Here is a 24,216-nt window from a genome sequence, read left to right as displayed (position 1 = left end):
GCCAGACATTATCCTCTGGATTTGGCAACCCAGAGGCCAGTTTCTTTAACATCCCAACATTAATTTCAGTAGTCACAAAAATCTTAAGCACCAAATACAACTCTGTGAAAGCAATTCTGCAGGTCAAACTAAAACAGTCTAAATTTGCAAACTTTATGATGGTCTGGCTTGATTAAATGGAAAACCCACAGTGTTTTCAAATGTTTTTGACCAAGACCCACAGTAAGAAATACCTTCACCTCAAGAGCCACTGCATGCATGCACACACACACACACACACACACACATACATGCACACATGTACACACATGGCCAGAATGAAAGTTTCCTGAAACATAGAAAAGACAATACCCTTTTTAAAAAAACTTACCCTTACTATGTGCAAAGATCCGTGCCATTCTCTACTCTTTTTTTTTTTTTTTTAATGCTAGTCATGCCCTGCTAAATTGATTTCACCATGCACTCATGGGTCATGGCCTGTAAGACTGAAAAACACTGACTTGGCGATCCAGAGCAGAAGTCAGAAAACTGGCCGATTCCTGCCTTTAGCTTTGTTTGGTTTCACCTGTTGGTTGTTTATTTTAAAATGGAATTTTAAGTCTTCAGGAAGCTTTCCCTTCTCCTGCACCATTTCCGACTATCTGATACCCAAGTGCTTCATACATTTCTGTTACTTGCCTGGCCCCTGAATGCATTTCTGTTTGGGCCTTTTAGATGTCTAGATTCTAAAGGAATAGATGTATGTATTTATGCATTTCATAAATATTGAATGTGTGTCTCACACATTGCAGGCACTGGGGATACAGCAGAACAGACTAAACTCACTACCTTCATGGAGCTGAGATTCTAGAAGAGAAAGACAGACAACTAAAAAAAAGTAAATCTATTCTTTATTCGAGGGTATTAAATTCTTTAATGAAAATAAAGTAGGAAGGGAGCAGCGTGTTCTAAGAGCAAGCAGACTGCAGGCTTCACACCCTTTTGTGGAAATGAGGGGGCCTAACAGAGAAGGGCTACCTAAGGGCTACCTAACAGAGAAGGGCTAAGAGTGTGAAGGAACACAGCTAGAATATCCCTCAAAAAGAGAGTTCCCCGCCTGCCCCAGCAGGTAGACCTGACCCAATACACCGGCAAATTACTCTGCCAAAGGGCAAAGCACCAGTAACTTTAACCTAGAAAATTTCAAAACCGGTCAGCCATTGCGGGATATAGTCACTGGCACATTGGCCATGGGATGGGAAGCCCTTCGAATGTACTTCAGACTTCCCCCCAATTCGGCCTTCACCTTCCCCATCACCCCCTCTCGCACAGGATAAAGGGCCCCCTCATTAGCTCTGCACACATGACCCCTCTCCACCGTACTCCTGGTGACTGCGCCTGCCTTATCTCTGCCTCTCCTCCCTCACATTTTCCGCTCCAACAAAGCCAAACACAGCACCGTGGAGGCTTTTACGCTTCTGTGCCTTTGGACACGCTGTTCCTTCTGCCTGGAAGGCCCCTGCCCCACTCCTCGGCGAGCTTCCATTCATCCTTCAGAACCCAATCTGGATGTCCCCTCCTCCAGGAAACCCTTTAGACCCCTCGCTGCATTTTTGTCCCCAGCACCCCTCTCTGTTTTGCTTCTCTGCACTGTAATTACTGGTTTCTCTAGATCTCTCCCCTCCCAGACTCGGGCCTCCTCCAGCGCTGGAGTTGGGTTGGCGACTCGCTTTGCACCCCAAAGCGCTCAGTTCCGAGCTCTGAGTGACAGTGCTTTCACCCGGGCGCAGGCTGGCTCGAAAGCCCCCATTCCTGCCCTCCGCCTCCCCGGTGGACCCGCAGGGCCCGGCACTCGCGCATTTCCCGTGCAGCGGGTCGACCCCTCGCGCGGCCGCCAGCCCCTGACATCAGCAGCCGACAGCGCCGGGCCGAGCGCAACTACAAGTCCCGGCACGCCCCGCCGCGGCCGCGCATGCCCAGCGGGCCGGCGTTTGAGTGGCAAGTTGTTTGTTACAGCGAACACCAGCTGCTCTCCGCGCCGGGCGCCGTGCGCTGCCGCTCCGCCAGCGCTGCAGCCCTAGCCTGCCGCCCGCGGCCCCTCGCGGCTTGGCGGGCCTCCCCTTTGTCCGCCCGGGCCCGCCCGCCGCCGAGCTCCCGGTCCCCGGGCCGGCTGCCCGCGGCGCTCGGTGCCGGCTGGGCGCGCAGGGGGCGGGGGCCGCGGCTCGCCCCCCGCCGATGAGCCGCCGCGGAGCGCGGGCGGACGATGGAACTCCACATCCTGGAGCACCGGCTGCAAGTTGCCAGCGTCGCCAAGGAGAGTATCCCGCTCTTCACCTACGGACTGATCAAACTTGCCTTCCTGTCCTCCAAGACCAGGTGAGAGCGCGGGGACGCGGCGCCGGCCGGGGAGAGACAAAGAGGCGCACCCGGGCGGCTGTCCTCGCCGCCGCCGCTCGAAAACAACTTCCAGCCCCGGGGAGCGCCTCCGCCCCGCCTCTCGCCTTGTTTTTGACAAAGCCATCCAAACTGCCCTCAAACGGGGTGCTTCCATCCCGATTCCCCCAGATGCACCCCCGCCGCTGTCTCCCCCCATCTCGGCCCTCTCCCTCCCAGCCCCTCCCCGAGATCCGGAGGGTCGGGGAGGCTGCAGTGACGAATCCGTGAATGAATGAACGAACGAATGAATGAATGAAAAACAGGTGTGGGGACGCGGCAGTGGAAAAAACAAACTACCACCCCCCATCCCCCAATCCCTCGGTTGGGCCGGCCCCCGTCGCCAGGGCGGAGGGGAGGGATTCTGCTGAGCGCGGCTACCCAGAGCAGAAAATCATAAAATCATTAGTGGGTGTTTATCTCAAGGTGCTTCGAGGGTTGCGGATGGGGCGGGGGGGCTGGGGGAGAGCAGAAGAGGGGCTGCGGGTAAGGGTCGCTGTGGTTCTTAATCCTTGGGGTCTGCGAAGGTGGAGTGGGGGCTGTTTTGCCGAACCGTGGAAGGGGGAGGAGCAGGCTTGTTTATGGCTCTGCCTTGAGGCTGGGCTTGGATGCTGCAGGGGGAAAAATAGTTGAAGGCCTTGGGAGGTTGAAAAAAAAACAAGTTGGATTTTCCCAGTGCCAGGTCAGGTCTGACTTTATGAGCCCTGGTGGGTGCTTGGATTAGGTGTTGTTGTTTTTAAGGAGCCGGAGCCCGAGGAGTGTGAGTGAGAGCTAGCTTCTGTAACTTAAATCCCTTGTTTGTCCACCATTGTGGCTGTTCAAAAGGATGAAGTTGGTGGTGGTTGGGTTTTTCAGAGGCTGGGGCGGGGGTGGTTCTCCCTCCCTGCGAAATGAATGAATAAATTACAGGTCAAGGTTAACGTTAAAATGACAGGGCTCCTAAACTGCCCCCTTGGGCGCTGAGCTCAGAGGAGCTCTGGGGATGCAGGGAAATAATTCAATCCGAGCCTCTTATCTGTCTGGTAAAGTTCTTGCCTGGAAATCTCACTTTAATGTGTGTGTCTGAGCTGGGAGCTCAGTCCGGCCATTGTTTGCAAGATGGAATGAGATCTGCCAGTGGCATCTTGTTTACTTTCTTCTCTGCCTGCTCGGTGGGGTATGGAAGGTTGAAATCCTTGTCTTTGCTGGGCCCTGGCTTCTTTGATTGCAAAGGTAATTATTAAACAGGTCATTTGAAAACAAAAGCCCACAGCTCAGATTCTGAATCTCCTTCCCCCCCTTACCCCCCACAGCCTCCTCTGGCTGTTGACACCCACCATCCTGCATCTACCTGCTCTCTGCTCCCCACCCCTAGCCTGTCTTGAGTTCCAAGGCTGAAGTAAGAGAAAGCGGCCTTGTTTTTCCAACCCTTGGCCCTCAGCCCCAGGCAGCCCCCTGGCTGATTTCTCGGCTACCATTCAAACCAGGATGATGAGTCAGGCTGCGGCTGTGCGGGCCCTGGGTGCCAAGAGGAGGGGGCATTGGGGGACTTCTTAGAAAGGCTGGAAGGGGCCACTCCCTCTGCCCCTTTCCCTCTTCCAGCCCCACCCAAGAGTCCACTGTGGAGGACTCATAGATAGGCATGTCCTGGGGGTGAGCCCTTGCTGGCCTACCTAACTACGGAAAACCTACCCGTCAGTGGGTCCCACTTCTCCCTTTCCTGCAAGAGGCAGCTGGTCTGAGGCCCAGGTGACCAGGCCAGTCTCAAGATGACTCAGAGGTCAAAGGTCATCTCCATGTCTCCAGGGTTTGGCTCTAGAAGGTGCTGAGTTCATTTGTCAAATGGCTGAAGGCTGCCTCCACAGCACTCAGGGCCAGGACACTGACTTCAGGTTGTGACTGCCCCCCTCATTGCTTGCATGACTTTGGCAAGGTCCCTTTCCTTCTTTGGCTCCCACTTTGTCCTTCTGTAATGAAGACAGCACCACTTGGCCCACTAGTTTTCACAGAGCTGCTGTGTGTGTAGCATGGAGTGATGTGGAAATGGGCTTTTTAGCAAGCATAAGGCATAGTGGGTTGTGGATATATTATTCAGTGTAGTCTCAATAATAAGTCATCCAGGTAGAACTTTTGGTCCTCTTTGATCCTTCCTGCCCCCAAGTGATGGCCCATAACCCTGTCATTTTCCCTACCCCACCCCCAACCTAAATTCAGCCCCAAATAGTGCAGCATTCCCTCCCCCACACACACACACACACACCCGAACCTGCCCCAGGGTATCTGTGCTGCCTGTTTATAAGTTTTCAATCATTCCCTGTAGGGTCAACTCCTTGGTTTGGCATTTGAGGCCTTTCTAGATCTGGATCCAGAATCCTCCTCTTCAGCCACTCTCTGGCAAGCACTTGGGTGACCCACAATTTACTTATCCTTCCCTTCACACCTCCTGCTTTAGTGCTACCATCTCTGCCTGGAACCCCCACCCCAGTAAACTCCTATTCAAGCCTCGAGATCTGGTGATATCACCCTGAAGCTTTGCTGAACCCCCTCCCCCCCACCCCCAGCAGACTTAATCACTTCCTCCCTCTTGTGTCTACCTGAGCTCAGGCTTGGGGAGGAGGATAGCATTGGAGGATATCTGAGGTGTGGGGTGCAGCGGGGTCCATGAGATGCTGAGGTACCTGCCCCTCCCTCTTCAAAGCCCAGGACCTGCTGGGAGAGAAAGACAGGTGACCACAAACAGTACAGCAGTGGAGTCAGGGAAGGGGAGTCTAATGGGGTGGGGGGAGGTGTGGGGGGACTGCCGGAGGGAGGCAGGTGGGTTTTCTGCAGGAGGTGGCACTGGGTCTTAGGGCTTTAAAATAGGGACTAGCTGGGTGGGAAAGGGGATCCTGGTCCCAGGTCCTGTACCACAGGACAGCTCTCTGAATTAGGTTTTATACCAGATTTGCAAAGGGCGCTGAGGCTCAAAGGTTCCGTGACTTGCTCAAGGTCACACAGTAAGTGGTAGAGCAGGACTTGAATCTGTATCTTTCTGGCTTAAACTCAGAGATTTGCTATGACAGGTGGCAAATGATGCCCACATCCCAGTTATGTCCAGCCCTCCTGTTTTCAGCCCACTGTTCTAAAGGCTTTAGAAGCACAGAGTGGCACCTGCAGGCTTTCTGTATCTGCCTTTGTGGGCCTTTTCTCCACCAGGAATGTTTGTCTCTCATCACCTCCCATCTAGATTTCTACTTCCTGACAGCCCAGCTCAGATACTCCCTCCACTTAACCTTTCATCGCTTCTCAACTTTTGTCCATAAGAGCGTATTGTTTGCTTGTCTTATTCTCCCACCTAGATTATAAACTTTATGCTTAGGAAGCTTTTTGTGCATCTTTTTATCTACTCCCCACCCCTCCCCGTACCAGAGATAATAGAGCCACCATGTATATCACCATCTATCACAAAGAAGTAAAGAGGTGAAGACACTGGGTTTGGAAAAGTAAAGTGGCTTTCTCAAGGTCACACAGCTGGGAAGAAACAGAATTGGGATTTGAATCAGGTCCTATCTCCACTGTGCTTAGCACACTGTTTTGTAAGCACTTAGTAACTGCCTGTTTGATGGATGTCCCACTCGTGCACAGAGTGACCCAGATTTCAGCCAGTCCCTTATGAGTGCCCTGGGGGCCGGAAGAGGCATGGCAGGCAGAATCACACCTGGAGAAGCAAGGTCCAGTGCAGTGCCTCCTGGCCCTGCTCTCTGCCCCAACTCAGAGCACCATCTGGGTGTGACCGGAATAGGGGACAGAAGGCCGGCCGAGTGCACTTGTTCTAGGCATGAAGCTGGACTCTAGGCGAGACCCTGGGTGAGCGAAATGAAGGCTGTCCACAGAGCTTTCCTGCCCTGTGATCCCCTGAGGTTCTGTGTAGCCTGGCTGAGGACCTGCTGCATCCTTCTCTCCTGGCTCCCAGCCATACAGACCCACACACCCACACACCCTCTGTGGTGTCGCTAGCCTCACGCCTTTCTCCTGTCTGCCTGGAATGTTACCCTTCGCCCTCCCTGCCCCCTTTGTCCGCCTGCGCATCCTTTTAGATTCCGTTTTAGCCTCACTGCCTTTAGGAAGTCTTCCTTTAGTGCACAGCTGAGCGTAGACCCTTCCTCAATATGATGGGCTTAATCTCAAGAAGATGAAATGTAACCCACCATGGAATGTCAGCAAGATGCTTTGGGCTACAAATAACAAAAACCATGACTTAGCTGGCCTAAACAGTAAGAAGTTTGAACTGTGTCTGACACGATGTTATGAGTTGGGCTGCTCTAGGATTGGTAACTTAAAGGCTTAGTGGTGTCATCAAGAACCCAGGTCTTCCTGCCTTTCTATTTGGCCATCCTTGGCATGACGGTGGGGCTCCCTGTGGAGTCGCCAGGGCAGCTCCAGGCCTTAGGGGCAGTCGGGAGGAGATCTCCTGGAGGGACAGGGCTGTTGTCTCCAGGCGTCTCTGAGAAAACCTTTCCAGGAACGTGCCCTGCTCCTGCGTGGACTTCCTTGTCTCACCGATCAAACGGGGTCACGTGAACATGCTTGAACCAATCAGGTGCACAGGGAATGAGACCATCACAGACCAGTCAGGATTCACCACTGCAGCCGGGGCCTGTGGCCCCCGGGAGGTGGAGGCTGGTACGGTGCTTCTGGGACTCACATTTGCTCTCCACAACCCTGCAAGGCAAAACTGGGAGCAGTTAATAAGTATACAGGGAAAACACCTATGGTTACTCCAACGTGGCTGGATTGTCCCCCTTTTACAGACGAGGAAGCCAAGGAACGTGAGTGCCCAAGGACACACAGAAGTGGCAGAGCTGGGATTTGAACCCAGGAAGTCTGGTGGTAGAACCTGTCTTGATGACTGCTAGGCCAGGCCTGAAAGCACACCGGTTTGGGCATGCCTTTCCCAGGGGCCACTCAGCGGAGGTGTCTCACCCCTCCCCCAGCAACAAAGCGGAGGGCAGGGGGCAAGATCGTTATCCTGAAATGTATTCAGGTGTGGGAAACTGCAGCACACTTTTCCTTCTTTCCTTCCTGTCTTTTTTTTTTTTTTTTTTTTTTTGCCTGTGAAATGCTCTTATCTTTAAATTCCATCCTAAAAAGTCCATCTCATTTGAGTGGCCAAAAAAAAGAAAAACATAGGTGAGTCTGTAGTAAGCACATGCTCACAGAAATCCATACTGCCTGCCCTGGCCAATCTGCTGTCTGCAGGTAGGTCCCCAATCCATCTGTCTCCAGGGCAGTGCAAACTGCACAGCCAGAGCCCTCTGGGCAAGAGAATAGCATGAACAAAGGCCTGAAGGCTGGAAAGAGAAAGGTGTATGCAGAATGCAGGCTGTGACTTGTGGCTGCCACGACCACAGCCTGGGGTTGCTGTGCATGGGTTCATGCAGAAACCCTGCAGCGTGCACCTGCTACGTGCAGGGCTCCCTAGGAAACACAAAAGGAGCTTCTGTCCAGAGGGAAGGAAAGGTGTGTTTTCCGCCAAAGCTAGAGGGTGAGAGGCCCAAAGGCTGGACTGGAGGGAACAGCTGGTGCTGCAAGGGCTGAGGGGAGCCCTGGGGCCCAACTGGGGGATGCCACACTTCACTCTGAAACCCTGACCACAGCTCCGCCTTCTCGGAGCCCTTCTCACCCTGCACCCTGCTCCTGGTGGTTCCCTCTCCTTACCTGGCATTGTGAATATTCCTTGATCTGACTTCTTCTGTCCCGGAGCCCTTCTCACCCTGCACCCTGCCCCTGGTGGTTCTCTCTCCTTACCTGGCATTGTGAATATTCCTTGATCTGACTTCTTCTGTCCTCTCTGGCTTTGTCCTGTCTCTACACCACACATGCCCTATTTGTAGAGTAACTCTGGAAGTTTTTAAATATCCCAAATTCCTTGACACTGTTCTCTGCAAAAGCTGGAGCTCCCCTGCCTTTACATGAAGTCTGCATTAGTGGCTTTCTTCTAACATGTAGAAGGTGGCAGGAGCGAGACTGAGAGGGTAGCGCTACCTGGCCCACTTGCGTGCTTTCATCCCTGGCTCTGCGGAAAGCCAGCTGTCATGTGGTGAGGACACTCAAGCATCCCTGTGGAGAGGCCTCCCACAGCAGCCAGCCTGTGAGGGAGCCACCTTGACCACACATCCTCCTGCCCAGGCAAGCCTTCCAATGGCCGCAGCCCCAGCCAGCACCTTGGCTGTGATGTCATAAGATATCCTCTGCCAGAATTGCCCAGTTCAGCCGCACCCAGATTCCTAACCCATGGAAACTATGAGAGATAGAAACGTTTGTTGTATCAAGCCACTACGTTTTGGGGTCATTTGTTATGCAATAGCTAATACAGCGACTGTTTAATTTATCATCCTAATGGGGACACTTTTGAGAGTAACAGCGAGCACTAAACATAATTGCCCTGGACAGCAGGGCAAGCCAGAACGTGGGGTCACCGTAGCTTTAGTGCAGCCAGACAGCTCTCGCAAGTCCTTCAACCTAACAGACTCTTCCCGGAGTCAGCAAGAGCGTCAGCTTCCCCAGGAAGCCACCCTGGGGCTGAGTGAGTGGCTTTGCCGGATCGCCCATACCCCGGGGTAGGTTGGGATCGCTAGTACCCCCATCCCCATTTCAGGTGCATGTCCCGGCCTCAGGACCGGTGCTCCACAGCACTGACTTACCTCTTGTGGACCAAAAGAGGCCATTGTGAGGCCTGAATTGGTCTCTTCTGAGCCTGCACGTGGCTGGCAAGTTTTTTTCTTACGACAGACCTCTGGTACGAGGAACCAGCCCTCAATAAACCAGCCTCGTCCCACTAGAGCTGGAGCAGGCGGGATCTGGCCTTCCCGGGCCCTGTACCTTGGCATGGGCAGGCAGGCCCACTAAGCTCTCCAGCAGCTGACAGCTCACCCAGACCTTTAGCCCAGTTTGTTGTGCATGTGTTAAAGCTTCTAAGGGGGAACTCTCCTCTAGGTGCCTTACATTTATCCTTCACTTAAATATAGTGTAGTGGACATACTCCGACCTCTGAGATCTTTGCTTAAAAGCTTGGGGTCTTGTCTGTCCACCCATGTACATAGCAGCAGGCTTCACAGTAGCCATAGGTGGAAACAACTCAAGTGTGACAGATGAATGGATAAACAAAATGTGGTATACACATACAATGGAATATTATTCAGCCTTAAAAATGAAGGCCATTCTGACATGCTACAGCATGGATGAACCTTAGAATTCTGCTAAGTGAAATAAGTCACAAAAAGACAAATGCTATATGATTCCACTTACACAAGGCACCTGGAGTAGTTAAAATCATAGAGACAGAAAGTGGAATGTTGGGTGCCAGGAGCTGGTGAGAGGAGGGCACGGGCAGTTGTTTAATGGGACAGAGTTTCTGGTTTGCAAAACAAAAGCAGTTCTGGAGATTGGTTGCATAACAGTGTGACTGTACGTACTACTGAACTGTACACTAAGAAATGGTTAAGATGGTAAATTTTGTGTACGTTTTGTGAAAAAAAAGTTTTAAAAAGAGGAGCCTAGCGAGTGGGGAACCAAAGGGCAGTGTGGTGAGCAGAGGCTAGGGCAGCACCGGGCAGACTGAGGCTCAGGGAGAGACTCGTACCCAGGGGACGACCGCTCTGAGCATGTTATGTATTAACTTGTTCAGTCCTCACAACAACCCTGTCACATAGGCGCAGTTACTTGTCCCATTTTACAGAGGAGGAAACTGAGGCACTAAATAGTTCAGTACCTTGCTCAAGATCACAAAAACAGTATGTGAAGAGTAGGGTTTTTGTTTTTGTTTTTAAAAACAGCTTTATTGAAACCAGGCCGGGCTTCCTAGATGCTCTCCTGGACTTTTCTCTCCGCCCTCAGGCCTCTGCACCAGGCCTGCCTGACTTTTGGTCCCCTCCCCATCTCACAATGTACTCCCTTTCTTGAGCAGGAAAGGCAGTAAGTGGACATTTGTTCTCAAAGTTCAATCTTTCTCCTTGAGAGCTCAAGAGTCACTGATGCATGACTGATATGATGGATTTAGAACAAACGAAGCTTAACCTCAGAGATCTTTCTTGAGAGCCTACTATGCGCCAGGCCACAGTGGGGCTCTCTGTAATTTCACTCTTACCAGGGCTCTGTAGGAAGGAGGGATTGCCCACCCCAGCCAACAGGGGAGACAGCTGCTCAGTAACTCTCCCCAAGTCATGAAGCAGACACGTAGCAGGTTGGGGTTCAGGCCAGCTCCCCACTTCCAGCTCTTCTCGGCTTGTGTTTCACGCTGCTCATTCCTGCTGTTAAGATGGAAGATCTTATGCTGAGGACTGTTTCTCAGAGGATGGACGTAACAGTCCAGAAAACGTGTGTTTTATCCAAGGTCCACCACTTACCAGTTACGTGACTGCGGGCAAGTTGTTGGGAGACTCATTTCCTCCTCTTTAAAATGGGCACCTTAGTATTGACCTCTTTGGGTTGTGGTGAGGATTGATGGGGAAATTTTACGTCAGGGACTTAAGTGATCGACACACAGTCAGCTGATTTTTCATATGACTTCAGTGGATGCTTATTGAAGACTGAAGTGCCCTGGACTGGGTGGCAAGCATTGGCAAGAGGCAGTGGTGGCCCCTGCCCCATGGCGCTGATGGTCTGTCCTGCTTTTGAGTCACCGGAAAGGATAATCTGATGGTTGCAGGATGGAATAACAAAGTCTGATTTTTATTTGACGAGGAGTTTCTTTCAGATTGGGGTAGCTGTAGGGACTGACGTAGACTTTCCCAAGGTCCTGGGGAGGGGGCGGCCAGCTGGGGAGAAAGGGTTTGCAGGCACACAGACCCGAGAACCTTTGGGGCTAGTCAGGCGGCCGCCTGTAAGAGCAGTTGGTCAGAACCAAGAGCTCTGGTGTCCTTCAGCTGGCTTTTTAAAGGCGTGAGCTCTCTGCTCCCAGCAAGGTCTTGGGGGTCATTGTCTGCATCCCACACTGGCGAGCTCTGCCTGACTGACGTTTAGACAACCCAGACTTTGGCCCAAATGGTGCTCCTGCCCAGACCTGCTCCACACTCCTCTGTGTCCCCACATCCAGCCCATCTCCAGGTCCTTTCTCTAATCCCCCCTTCTTGGCCCTCCTAATGCTTCCCCCTGTTCTCCATTCAAGCCTCTCACCTGACCCTGTGGCCCTCAGGAGGAGGGTCTTGTGCCCTCTAGGCCCTCTTTCTTGGCAGGAGGGCAGCTTCAAATCCCAGAAATCAAATCCCATCCTACCCATGTGTGAACTGCTCTGGGATGAAGTCCAGACCCTGAGTGTAGCCCCCAAGGCCCTGCCCTCTGGACTCGGCCTCCCCAAGCCCGTCCCTGCCTCTCCTCTTTCCCACTTTGTTCTTGCTACCCCTCCCCCTGCAGTGCCTCTGACCCTCTTCTCTGACCAGGATACCCTGTACTTTGCCCAGATGCTCCCCCCATCAGAGTTCGGTGCCCTAGCTCTGCCGTGTGTGAGCTGTGCAGCTTCGGCAGGTCACTGCCCATCTCTGAGCCCTGCTGTCCTGTCTGTAAGACATGTCAGTGATAGTGTGAGGCAGTCGTGTCTGTGCAGCCTAGAAGGTCTGGCCCAGTGAGAATGGGCGTCTCTGAAGGCCGAGGCTGACAAGGGTGCAGGCTGCCTGTCGTCTCAGTGGGCGGGAGCACAGGGGCTCTTCCATGCTCGTCCCTCCCAGGAGTCCCCTCAGGGAATGGTCCTTCTCCATGGTCTTCAGGGCAGCAAGAAGGTGTCCATACGATGCTTTCTGTGGGAGCGTTTAAGCTCACACATCAAAGGCTTCAGGACAGGTACAGAGTTGTCACTCCAGCTGTGCTGTAAGCATAGCGACCATACAAGTCAGAGAAAACCCGCCCCACCCCATTCTTCTCAGGGTTAGAACTGGGAGCCTGCCATAGGATCTAGAACACTGGAAGGCGGTGGGGGAAGGTTTAGAAGGGACCTTGGACTCGACCCCCCGTTCACCCCTTTACCTTCCTGAGGGGTAAGAATGGGGCAGGTCTCTCCCCCCACCTCCCCCTGCCATCCTGCCCAGGAGCTGGGACCTGTCCCTGATTTATTTCTCCCCTTCCCTGATGGAAGTCGCCTCCCTCCCCATTTGGCCTCTGGGCCTCCAGGTGAATGTCCCAGTCCCCCAGGGCTCGGTCCCAGGCAGGTGTACTAACATGGGGGGATCCTGTGGTGAGCTACCTGGGAGAACTCATGCACCCACCCAGGCTGGACCCCCTGAGCTGAGCAGTGCTTTTGGAATGGGTCTTCCACGCAGTGTCACAACTGGAAGTGAGGGCCAGAAAGGTGTTGGGAGGCTCACCTGTAAATGACAGGGTGCCCATTGGGCATACTGAAGAACAACAACAACAAATCTAGATTCACGAGAATGAGAAGAAAGTTGAGGGGTGGGGGTGTGGCGAGGGCTGGGCACTGTCAGTGAGGAAGAGCATGAGATCCGAGTTGGCAGCCTCACTGCCACCTGTTACCGTAGTCTGCTCGGGATGCAGTAACAAATACCACAGATTGGGAGGTTTAACAACGGAGATTTATTGCTGGCAGTTCTGGAGGCTAGAAGTCCAAGGTCAAGGTGCTGACCAGTCCGCTCCCAGTGAGGCCCCTTCTCCCTGTGTCCTCAGATGGCTTCTCCTGGGAGCCCGCACACTGAGGGGAAGGAAGCGAGATCTCTCTCCCTCTCGTAGGGGCACTGACCCCATGGGATTTCCACCCTCATGATCTCATCTTAACCTAATGAGGCCCCACCACCAAATACAGTAACCACATCGGGGGGTAGGACTTCAACATGTGAATTTGGGGGAACACAGACATTCAGTCCATGATACCACCTTTGGAGAATGATTTCACTTTAGTAAGTCTTGCTGTTCTTATCTGGGAAATGGGAGTGGTGCTGCTGGGCCCCGGAGTATTGTGAGACTCTCGTGCTCATGTGTGTCCACTGCCCGGCATCCAGAACGTCCTCAGCAGGCATCGGCCGGCCGTCACAGTGAGGCTTCCCCAAGCGCCTGCCAGACTCCATAACCCTCAGGTCCCCCCGAGTGGTCTGGGGCTCTGGGAGATGCTCATTTCCTGCCCAGGAGGCTGTGGTTTGGGTCCTCTCCGACTGGGCCTGCGCTCTGCTCTTTCAGCAGGGGCTGAGCATAGGTCGGGCGTCCTGAAGGCCGGTACAGGTTCTTGGTCCTCATGTTGAGTCTGGAGATCTTGGCAGAGCTCCCCACCTATCGTTTACCGCCCCCTACCCCCCCCCAGCAGGGCCCAGGCTTACTAGGGGATCCAGCAGCTTCTACTGGGAGCCCTGTATAGAGAGAAGGCAAAGCGCCAGGGTCAGCTTTAGGATGACAGGTCACCAAGCCTGCTAGGTGGGTCAGGGTCAGAGCCCCTGCCAAAGAGAGGGTTGCAGATGGATGGGAGAGGCAGGGAACCCCTCATCCTTCGTTGTTCCTTCATTCTTCTGGCAGCAGGCTGTGACTGGGATGTGCCCTGGGCCCTGGGCAGGAAGGAAGAGAGGACTGGTGACTGCCAGGGTCAGACACAGGTAAACAGGGCTGGGGTTTGACCCCAGGACTGCCTAGCCCTCGACGCAATGCCCCTCACCACTGTGCGCCCCATCCTGCTCCTTCTCAGTGCACCTGCTCCCGTGCCTTTCCAGCCTACCACGGTCCTGCTGCCTCCTGCAGGAAGGCCTCCTTGCCGCTCTGGTTTATTTTGGTGGGTTTTTTCCCTCGTTTTAAATTGTTGGTAGATAGTAAATTCACAGTTTATTAGAATTCCAAAAATATACAGCTGCCCAGTACACGTTCCCTCCCACCCCTGTTCCTGCCCCACAGACAGCGAGATTCGTGGGATTCTTGCTGATATTCCGTGTGTGTGTGCAAATATGCGTATGTATTATTTCCCCGTGTTTTTTTTTAACAAATAGTAAGCCATGCTCACTCTTCTTGTCCCACGCAATGGCTTTTTCAGCTGGCGTTTATCTTAGTCATGAGTCGTGTCCTTCCTTTTAACCGCTGCATAGTTTTCCACAGAACTGGTGACCACTGTATCTTTAACCTGTCTCCCACGGTGGTCATTTGTTCCCAACCTCCGTTGTTCTGTACGTTTAATGCTATAACGTAACCTTGTGCACAGACCTCATTTCGCATGTGTGGGGATGTGTTTGTAGTGGATGCCTAGCAGCGGGCCTCCGGGTCAGAGCGTGTGTGCTGCTGAAGTCCTCCCGCGGTGCCTCCAGAGAGGGTTTCCAGTTTACACTCCCGTCAGGGTGGCCCAGGCCTGCTTCTGACCCCCTGACCACCCAGCGCGTCATCAGATAGCCTGAAAAGCAGGTGAAAAGACCCTCTTGATGTCACCTTCCGTTTGGGGGAGGTGTGTATTTGTGCATATGCATGCAGGCCCTGAAGCATCTTGTTTGGGGTTCTTTGCACTGTTCAGCTTATGTTTCCAGCCACCTTGCAGGCCCCCGGCTGCACAGACCTTAAGAGTCTTTCACCTCCAGAATACCCAGCCTGTAGCCGGCCCACCATAGTGAAGGCCCTGGGTTTTTGTGCTCTTGTATCTGGGTATTTGCAGCTCCTCCTTCATCCCCCGCCCCCCATGTGCAGGTGCAGGCAGCTGTCTGCCAGGCCGTGGGGCCCAGGTAGCCAGACCCACATTCAACCATTTCCAGTGTGCCCAGCCTTTGAAGGTGGTTCCACCCCACCCAGGGACTGTCCTCTTCCAGGTCAAGAGCTCTCACCTCTGCGAATGTTGGAAACTCCCACGTCCTGGCACCCCAGCCTTCCCACCCTCCTGCTGCGCTTATCTGAGGGGGAGGCTCCAGGCTCTGGCACCAGCTGGGCTGAGTAGCGCCCTCCCAGGGCCTGTAGGCTGGCCTGAGTGGCTCCCTGAGCAGGAAGTTGACAGCTGTCCTGGAGGCCGTGTGCCAGACCCCACAGAAACACCTTCCCTCCCCAGGTCCGTGAGTGGGCACCTTCTCGCCCCTTCCACCCTCAGAGCGCTCTGGAAGAGGCTCCTTGCTGCTGCCAAAGATGATTACCCCTGAGGTCACCCACTTCCTGTGTGGGCGGAGAGGACATGTTGACACCTCTGATGCCCAGATCTCTGGGGCCCAGAGGTTCTACCTCCCTTACTAGTCACACTCAGATTCTGTCCACTTACCAGCTCATGGCCTTTGGCAGAGTGTTAACCTCTCTAAGCCTCAGTTTCTTCATCTGCAAAATGGGGTGAGAAGGCTGACGTAGCCAGCTTGTCAGAATTGCTTTTTTATGTCATGCCCTGCTTACTTTCTCTCTTTTTTTCTAAGGCCACTGTCTCCCTTACTTTCTCTGACTCAGTGACTTCAGCAAGTTGGACAAGGCCCTAGGGATGTTGGCCATAGCCAAGTGAGAATTTTAATAAAAGTGGCATATTTGGCTCAAAATCCATGGAAGGCCCTTGGGGCCTGGACTTCCTCACTTGTGGGGCAAAGCCTGTCGGCCACTGGACCGGCACCAACCTGCTCTGGGCAGCTGAATAGGTGATGACAGGTGTAAACCATGCAAAACAAAACACAGTTAGTGAGAAGACTGGGTTGTGAGGGGCTGAACCAGCCCAGGGTGTTTGGGTAGATTTTAGGCCCCAGTCCTGACTGCAGGCAGTCGGTGCCAGGAGTGCAGGGCAGGGCGACAGCTCGGGCTGGGGGTCTGCAGTGTATTTTAGCCATCACTTAATTCCCCAGCCAGGTGCCTGAGCACTTTGGAAGGAGCAGGGGCTCCCCAGTTCAGGTAGTAAGCAAAGCCCTGAGCTGACTGAGCTGCCCTGGCCTGGGGAAGCGTGGGGCGTGTTTGGGGAGAGTGGACCGATGGGTTCTCTGCAGAAGGCCCAGAGGTGCAGGGCTGGCAGCTGGACAGAGTGGTCCCTTACAGCCCTCTCCTGCCCCCGCCCCGAGGTCGGGGTAAGCACTGCCCTTCCTGGTGGAGAAGGACAGACAGCGCATCGAACACCTGGTTCTCGTCTGCTCTGGGCTGGACCGAGCCTGACATCTTTTCTGAAGTTCAGCTCTTTTATTTCATGGATTTGGAACGGAGTCCCAGATGGAGAGGGCTCGCCGTGGCACACAGTGGTCACAGCAGCCCCCCGAGCTGCAGACGGGCCGTGGGGAGCCAGGCAGCTGGCCCTCCTAGGGTGTTCCGAAGCCCAGCACCAGAGCCTGCAGGTGGCAGCCTAACAGTTGTGCTAGGGTGGCTGTGAACACGGGCCTGTGGCCGCTGAGATGGGGTGGAGGTGGGGGGTGCAGACTCCCCTCCTTCTCTCCTTGCCCCCTTACGTCTTCCCAGCTACACCCTGTCTGTGTTAGGCCCTTCCCTGGAAGGCCCTGCCGTCTCTCTTGCTGGCCTGAGGACCCAAAATCGAGGCCGCATGGAGACAGCCCCCTTCTGGGAACCGTACCAAGCCCTCGACCTCCTCCATCGTTAGGCTACTGATACTTCCGCTCCTTTTCTTCTTCTTGAAAGCATCTCGTACAGGTTTTCATGGGCTTGCATTCATTTTAGCCTTTTGTCCATCATCTCTGGTCTTTTGTCCATTGCTTCATGAGTGTCTCTTCTCAGTAACTTATGACATGTTTAAGGGTGCTATGAACTAAATACCTGTGTCCCCCCAGAACTCAAATGCTGAAGCTCTAAGCCCCAGTGGGGCACCAAATCAAGGTTAAATGAGGTCATAAGAGTGGGGCCTGAATCCAACAGGATTAGTTTCCTTATGAGAAGAGACACCAGAGAGCTTGCTCACTCTGCGTGCACTCAGAAGGAAGTCCATGCGAGAATGAGGCAAGAAGGTGGCCGTCTGCAATCCAGGAAGAGAGCCCTCTCCAGAAACCCTGCCGGCACGTTGATCTACCTCCAGACTCCAGAACTGTGAGAAAATCAGTTCTGTTGTTTAAGCTGCCCAGTGTCTGGTACTTCATTCTGGCAGCCTGGCTCCCTCTGTCTCCCCGCCACCACAGCCCTCGTGAGCCCCTAGCAGTGAGCACTGGTGGAAAGAGCCCAGGATTTGGGCTTGTTCAGACCTCTTCCTCCCACTGATGAGACTGTGTCCCAAGCCTCAGTGTGCCCATCTCAGCAATGGGAGGATGAAGATAGAGGAAAGCATTGGGCAGGTGCTTGTAGACACAGTAGCAGTTTCCCTGCCCTTTCTTCCTGAATCAAGGTTGAGCTCATTGAAAGTGCTAGGCACAGGGCTCAGGTCCACGATAAACATTTCCTCCCATGAGCTAAGCCAACAAGAGGGGACTTTTCCTGGGAAAAGTAGTATAATTGTGAGCGTCAGACTCGAGACCCCACCTCATGCCACCAGTTAGTCATTCACTTTTGAGGGCCTCGTTGAGGTTTCCAAAATCATGGAGCCGGAGATAGAATCTGAGCCTGAAACAGTTCCAGGGCTAATGGCTTGGTGGTGAACCACAGCCAGATGGCCAGGCGGGGTGGGCCCTGGAGCTGCAGGCCAGGGCTGTGTTTCAGGAAGGGGTTGCTTCCATTTGAGTGAAGGATGGGCTGAAAAGTTCTAGAACCTCACGGTCCAAATTGGTGGCCTCTTGCCACATGTGGCTGTTGAAATTTAAATGAAAGAAAAGAAATTTTAAAATTCCGTTCTTCAGCCTCACGGGCCACATTTCAGACTGTTCAGTGGCCACATTTGGCCAGGGGCTGTCCAACTGCACCATGTGGGTAGACTGTTTCCGTCATTCCGGGAAGCTCTGCTCAGCAGCCCTGTTTCAGAAGGTTGTTGGGGCTCAGAGACAGAGAATGTCAGGTTCGTTTTGGCGGTGGCTGTCCTAACTCAGGGCTGGGCAGAGTGGGGTCAGACCTGGCCCCCTCTGCCCTGTGAGGGTAGGTGCCGGGGGTGCATGCCATGGGCTTCTAGACAAAGCAGTTGTGTGTGGTGTAGTGGCATGAGTTTGGGCCTGCACGGGCAGGGCTGGCAGGCACTGGCTCCGTTCTGAAATCCCAGCCACTCATAGTCTTAGGTCTTCAACTTGCTGCCCAGGCACTGCCACCTCCAGGATGCCTCCCCTGCGCCCCAGACCCCCCAGCACAGCCCAGTTGCTCTTGTGTGCTCATTCCCTGAGTCACCCCCCTGGAAATACATCTCCATGTCTGCCTCCCCAGCAAACACAATGCTGAGCCCTGGAACTGGGGTGGCCTGGGCAGGGGCTTGACAGAGCTGGCACCACGGCTTGACAGAGCTGGCACCACAGCCGACCACGGGTGCTGACAGGGATGCACAGGACGTGGCCAGGGTCACCCAGCTTTCTGGGAGTCCGACACTCCTTCTTGACTCGCAGCTGAGAGCTCTTCCATGAGGGTGACAGGGGAGGCCCAGCGTGCTGCACAGGCTGAGCAGCCCACGTCCCGAGGTGCCACTGCTGAGGCTCTGGGCTTGGGCAGCCGGGGATTCCAGAGGAGGCAGGCGCAGCCCAGTGGGCGCAGCGAGCTGCCGGGATGCCTAGGTTGGTGTCCAGAGCTGGCGGACGTCATGGCCGCTTCTGTTTTATCTGGTTTGCATTTTGCTTAACCTGCTCCTGACCTCTCCCAGGACGCCCAGGGAGCTCTGAGGAGTCCCCCGGGCCCTTAGCTGGCAACCTCCTTCATGTGCCAGGCCCTGCCCCACGAGTGGTCACACATACAGATACCCTTTGCCATTCAGGAAGTTGACTGCCTCTAAAACCCAAGACGCTTGAGAACTTAGGGGGGTCTGGGAAGGGAATATAGGATATTTATAGGCCAGAAGTGTTTTCTTTGGCCCGCCCAGTGTATTTTTTTAAATTTCACCAACATTTCAACATTGAGATAAATCACAAAAATCTGGATTTCCATCTTTTCTTGGAAAACTGGAAGCTCTTGCAATCCAGGGCCCACATGGTAATAGCTTATCTCAGCTGAGTGGCAGCTCCCCCCATTTCAGCAGGAAGGGAGCCCCCCCAACCCCAGCAGCTTCAGTCCCTTCCACTCCTGGTGTCCCTTCACACTGAGACCAGGTACTGGGCCCATTTGTCATCATGTTCTTACTGGCCTGTTTCTCCCTACTATTCTTTCCCAAAAGTGCAAGGAAGAAAAATAGAGTAAGAGGGCCACATGTTTCTTGGTGTAAATGAAGAATGTTCCTGGGTGTTTAATATGGAAAGTGTATCTTCTGATTCTTTTCACTTGTGTATCTTGCAGGCCTTTGAGCCGTAACCCCCATTCACCTCCATGCAGACGTGTCCAAGATCTTTCTTGATTGAGAGCCTTCTCCCACCCTCCCTCCCACCCCCTTTTGTTTTCTCTCCCTGGGACTCCTGCAGAAATACAACTTTCCATCTTGGGGGGGTTGGGCAGATACTGCCGATTTGGTAAAGCCAGTGGTAGCTGGCACGACTCCTCTTGGCGCTCCTGACCATCCTTCCAGGCTTCCAGCTGGAGGGCCACGGGGGCTGGGGGCTGCTTCGGTGCTGGTCGGACATGGCCCAACTCAGAGGCTCTGGTTCTGGGTCCTGCATCCCAGCATTCCCTGGGGACCCCTGTGGACCACAGTGGATAGAGTCTGAGCCCAGCTTCCCCCACCTAAGAGACGATGGGACCCACACAGGAGCAGAGAGGGGTGTGCAGAGATTGAACAGCAGGATCCCCCATGAGATGCAGAACCCGCTCCCCTCCATGCAGCCGAAGTGAGCTGCTTAAAACACAGACCAGATCTGTTGCTCAAACATTTCAAAACCTTTTTTTAAATGGATGTCAGGTGCAAGAATTTGATTACTCGTCATCTTTGATTCGTGATATACTTATTGATCCTGCTTTTACTTTCCGTTTGTTTAGTCTTTGAAAAACACTTCCCCCCACTGCAAACATAACCATGATGGTAACTGCCATCCACCCACGCTTGTCTTTCCCTTGACTCTTACGAATGGTTTTGTCCCTGGTGTATATCTGAATAGGGTATCCGGCTGTGTGTCATCTTCTGGGCCCTGCTTTTTTCCACTCAACGTTGTATTACAAAGTGTAGAAGACCGTTGTTTCCATGGCTGTAGACGATGCAAGCGCACTGCTGTGGAATATCTTCCTTCCTAGAGTCAGGGGTCTCCCTTGCCTGGATCTCATCCTCCGATCCTCAGCTTACACATCCCTCCCTGAGTCCTTCCCAGGCGCCCTATCCAAGGGAGGCCTACGCAGCCCCCTCTCCAGACCCCCCTTGTGTCACAGCCCTTACCACAGTAGACCATCATAATGCTTTGTGTGCTGGTTTCTGCCGGGCCCCACACCAGCAGGGTCCCATGCCGTCTCAGCAAGGCCTTGGCCTCAGCATAGGGTGTTCTCAGGACCCACCCCATGGAGAGGGCAGAGCCCAGGTGGGTGGGGGGGCCGGCTGTGCAGAGCAGTTCTGCGGTACAAGCTTGAGCTGCTTTTGTGGAATTACAGGAATTGGGGGTGTAGGAAGCCAGCCAGGAGATTTTTGTAAAGAAGGATGTTCGTAGCAGTTTTATTCGTAATAGCCAAAAACTGGAAACAACCATGTCATTCATTAACAAGAGAAAGGATAAATAAGAATATATTAAAATACATCATGAATATATATAAATATACATACATCAGTAAAAACAACTACAATACATAAAATGGATTCATCTCAAAACCAATGCATGGAACAAAAGCCAGACACAAAATAATACACACCGTATGATTTCATGACCCTAAAGTGCTATAACAAGCAAAATGAACCTATGCCAATAGAAATTGGAGCAGGGGTCGCCTCTCGTTGGGTGTAGTGACTGACAGGAAAGGACAGAGAAGAGTGCTGTGACGGGAAGGCTCAATTTCTTGATCGGGGGTAGTTAAATGGGAGTATATATTTGTCAGAACTCACAAACGGTACACCTGAAACCTGTACATTTTATTATGGTAAATTATGCCAGAGTTTAAAAAAAAAAGTTTGGGGGGGGGGGAAATGATATCTGGAAGAAATAACGGTCCAAGCCCAGATTTGACCTCATGGAAGACATTTGTCCCCTGAAACGATGAGCGCCATTCAGGGCTGCTCGGCACTGGCCCGGCGAGCGGGTATCGCCAGGGGGGTGGTTGGAAATCTTTTCTCTGTACTCATCTTCACATCACCTCCTCACCGACTCTACCCCCTCAAGCCTTTGTTTGGGGGACCCTCAAGGCCCAACCTGGGGCGTGAGCCATTGTGGCTGCCTCCAAGCAGACCACACAGCACATCTGCTTGATTGTGACATGGAGCAGACCCAAGGAGGGCAGGAGGAAAAGCTAGGACTTTCTTATCTGCTAGTGAAGCCCAGCTGCATGGGGCGTGCACAGATAGTAATACGTGCAGCTCGAGAGTCCTATAGACTGACTGTCCCCAGGGAAACAGCACCCAGGCAAAACCGAGAAGAGAAGGCCCCCAGGATTCCAGAAGCCTCCGCAGCACCGTCTTCCAGCCAGCACTGCCTGTCCTGCACGCTATCCCGACTTCTGTTGCCTGGATGTAATTCTGCCTGTTCTTGGTGCCAAGAAGGTTGGTCCCCTCAGTCTTCTCCCTGTCGCATTGAGGTAAACAGGGGTTGCTGTGCCAGCTTCACATGCCACCCCGGGTGCTGACTGCTGGGGGTGGACGTGCCTCGGACGCAGGAAGCGTCTTGCCCCCAGAAGTCGAGCAGGCATTCTCAGTTCTGTCTTCCTCCTCCAGCAGTCAGTGTGGTCCCCTCCATTTTGTAACTCAGGGTGCTGAGGGGCCTAGGCTTGGTTTAATAGCCACAAAAGTGGGATAAACTTGACCAGCAGTGGGAGGGGGGTGTCTCCCTCTGTCTCAGAGGGCCCAGAAATCCCATCCCCACAGCTGCCTTGGGCAGTCTGCAGACAGACAGACGGCAGGGCAGAGGCTCTTTAAATGGACCCTGCCCTGCAGTTAGCCACTCACCGGGGTGGGCAATCGGAATGTGGCAGCGGGTTCACCACACTGAAGTCCCTGGTTAGGTAGCTTCCAGTGGCCCTTCCTGGCCAGGAGGGCCCAGGCCCGGTGATGGAGGCTGGCCCTGCATCTCTGGTTTTCCAGTGGTAGCCGTGTGCTCTCAACAGGCCCACGGGGTGCTTTTTGTAGTTCAATGTGTATCCAAGGCTGAGCACCAAGGCTTTAAGCAGTAAAGAGCTGGGGGTTATGCAGTGTTTTTGCCCACAGCCCTGTTCCCACTGTGGGGAAAAGGTGATGGTCCTGCTGGGCTCCTTCCAGCTGGAGCAAATGTCCGTGGGTCCCTAAGGGCAGAATTAAGTCTATTCAGGTGTCAGTTAAAAGGAGGCTACGCTGGTAGAGTTTTCTAGAAATAAGCTACCCCCGGACGGAATGAATTGCCTCGCAAAGGAGTGAGCTCCCCCTCTCCTATTTCCATAGGGGTGTGCAGAGGCTGGGTCACCTTCCTCCAGTGTTCCATTACTGAAGGAGGCAGCACACAGTGGTCTCCCAGCCTGATTCTGGGCCGTTCTGTACTCCACCTTCCTGTCTGGCTGATTCCAGGAAGGTCTCCCCTTTGTGGTTTTGGTGGGGCACCTGTGGTAAACCCTTCCACAAATTAAACAAACTCTTGCAATTCTCTTCCCTCTACTAATTTATCTGGTTCATAAATCTGAAATCTCAGAGTGGGTTTGCTGGATGAGTTTACTTGGAAACAGCCCTCCCCAACTCCAGCTCCCCCTCCTGCTCCTGGTTGAAGGTCCGTGGCTGCAAAGGGCTCTGGCTGGCAGGGGCTTGTCGCCCAGGATGCTGGTGGAGAGGCCGATGTGACGGCCTCGCTCTGCTGGGTTAGGAATCTGAGAGTAAACAGATCGAGTTTCCAGTGTCAGCCAGCCACAGCAAATGAAAATGAGAATGTTCTCTGAGATGACTCAGCCTCTCTGGCCCCAGGGCAGGGGCAACCCCCGGCCTTGGCTCTGTCCTGGTGGTCGGCTATAGGCCAAGGCCAAAGGAAACAGCAGTGGGTTTTTAGAGTCTAGTGACTGGTGTGCAATTACTGCTCATCCCATCAGGATGAGGGCATGTGCTGCCATCTCGGTTATCTGACAGGTTGCTGTCCTCAGTTTTTTCACCTGTGAAATGGGGATCATCAGTTCCCCCCTCAGAGGGTGGGTGTAAGGAAGGAGTCCAAGACAGTTCCAGCCAATGTGGGCAAAGAACTGTACTCTGAAGCTTGGGGAGAAAGCATAGGTCGCAGAGGCTGGAACCCTGGGTGGGAGTGAGAACTGGGAGTGTGTAATGGGAGGCCCCCATAAGAGCCACCTGTATGGGGAGGAGAGGTCACTAGAGGAACAAAGGAGGGGTGTCCGTGTCAGAAGTTGGAGGAGGCCATGTGGTAGATTCCATGTCCAGGGGAAGGCCTTGGCCAGTCATGCGGGGGGGGTGGTGGGGTCCAGCTACAGGTCCAGGATGGGTGTGTGTGAGGGACGAGGCAGTCAGGTTTGGCTGCAGGAGGTCATGGTGGGCTGCGGCTGGCCAGTGGCAGCAGTGGGAGGGTGGGTGGTGACCAGATGGAGGTCTGTTCGGTGGTGAAGGGGAGGGAAGAAGGTAGTGACCTGAGGAGATGGGAATGCAGGAGACTGTTTTTGGGATGGGGGAAACTTGAGCCTGTTTGTCACTAAGATGAGGAAGCCAAGTATAAGAGAGACACCTGTGGGAATGGAGAAGGAAAGAAGATGGTCTTCATACTGTTTTTCTGAGGCCGGAGAGAAGGGCTAAGATGAATGTAAAAGCAGACGTGTTTTGAGAGGGGCCCTCATCTGTTGGCCTAAATGTTAGGA

The 24,216-nt window shown here is 53.6% G+C and overlaps 2 protein-coding genes across 2 annotated transcripts in view; both read left to right on the top strand.

Annotated features, from left to right (window-relative positions):
* LOC109460015 (general transcription factor II-I repeat domain-containing protein 2) overlaps positions 1-24,216 on the top strand; it is a 372,825-nt gene that overhangs the window by 196,752 nt on the left and 151,857 nt on the right. The window lies entirely within an intron of this gene.
* The window catches only part of CASTOR2 (cytosolic arginine sensor for mTORC1 subunit 2), a 49,640-nt gene continuing 27,420 nt past the window's right edge, over positions 1,997-24,216 (top strand). Inside the window, exon 1 of the mRNA XM_074328449.2 lies at positions 1,997-2,355. Coding sequence (XP_074184550.1) covers positions 2,243-2,355 — 113 coding nt within the window. The 5' untranslated portion in view covers positions 1,997-2,242. The remainder of the gene's footprint in view (positions 2,356-24,216) is intronic.

The sequence above is a fragment of the Rhinolophus sinicus genome, chromosome 3, assembly GCF_057876585.1.
Source record: "Rhinolophus sinicus isolate RSI-liver-muscle chromosome 3, RSI-T2T, whole genome shotgun sequence".
In the NCBI taxonomy this organism is placed as follows: Eukaryota; Metazoa; Chordata; class Mammalia; order Chiroptera; family Rhinolophidae; genus Rhinolophus; species Rhinolophus sinicus.
The sequence above is the reverse complement of the archived record's forward strand: the minus strand, read 5'-3'. Positions and strand labels throughout refer to the sequence as shown.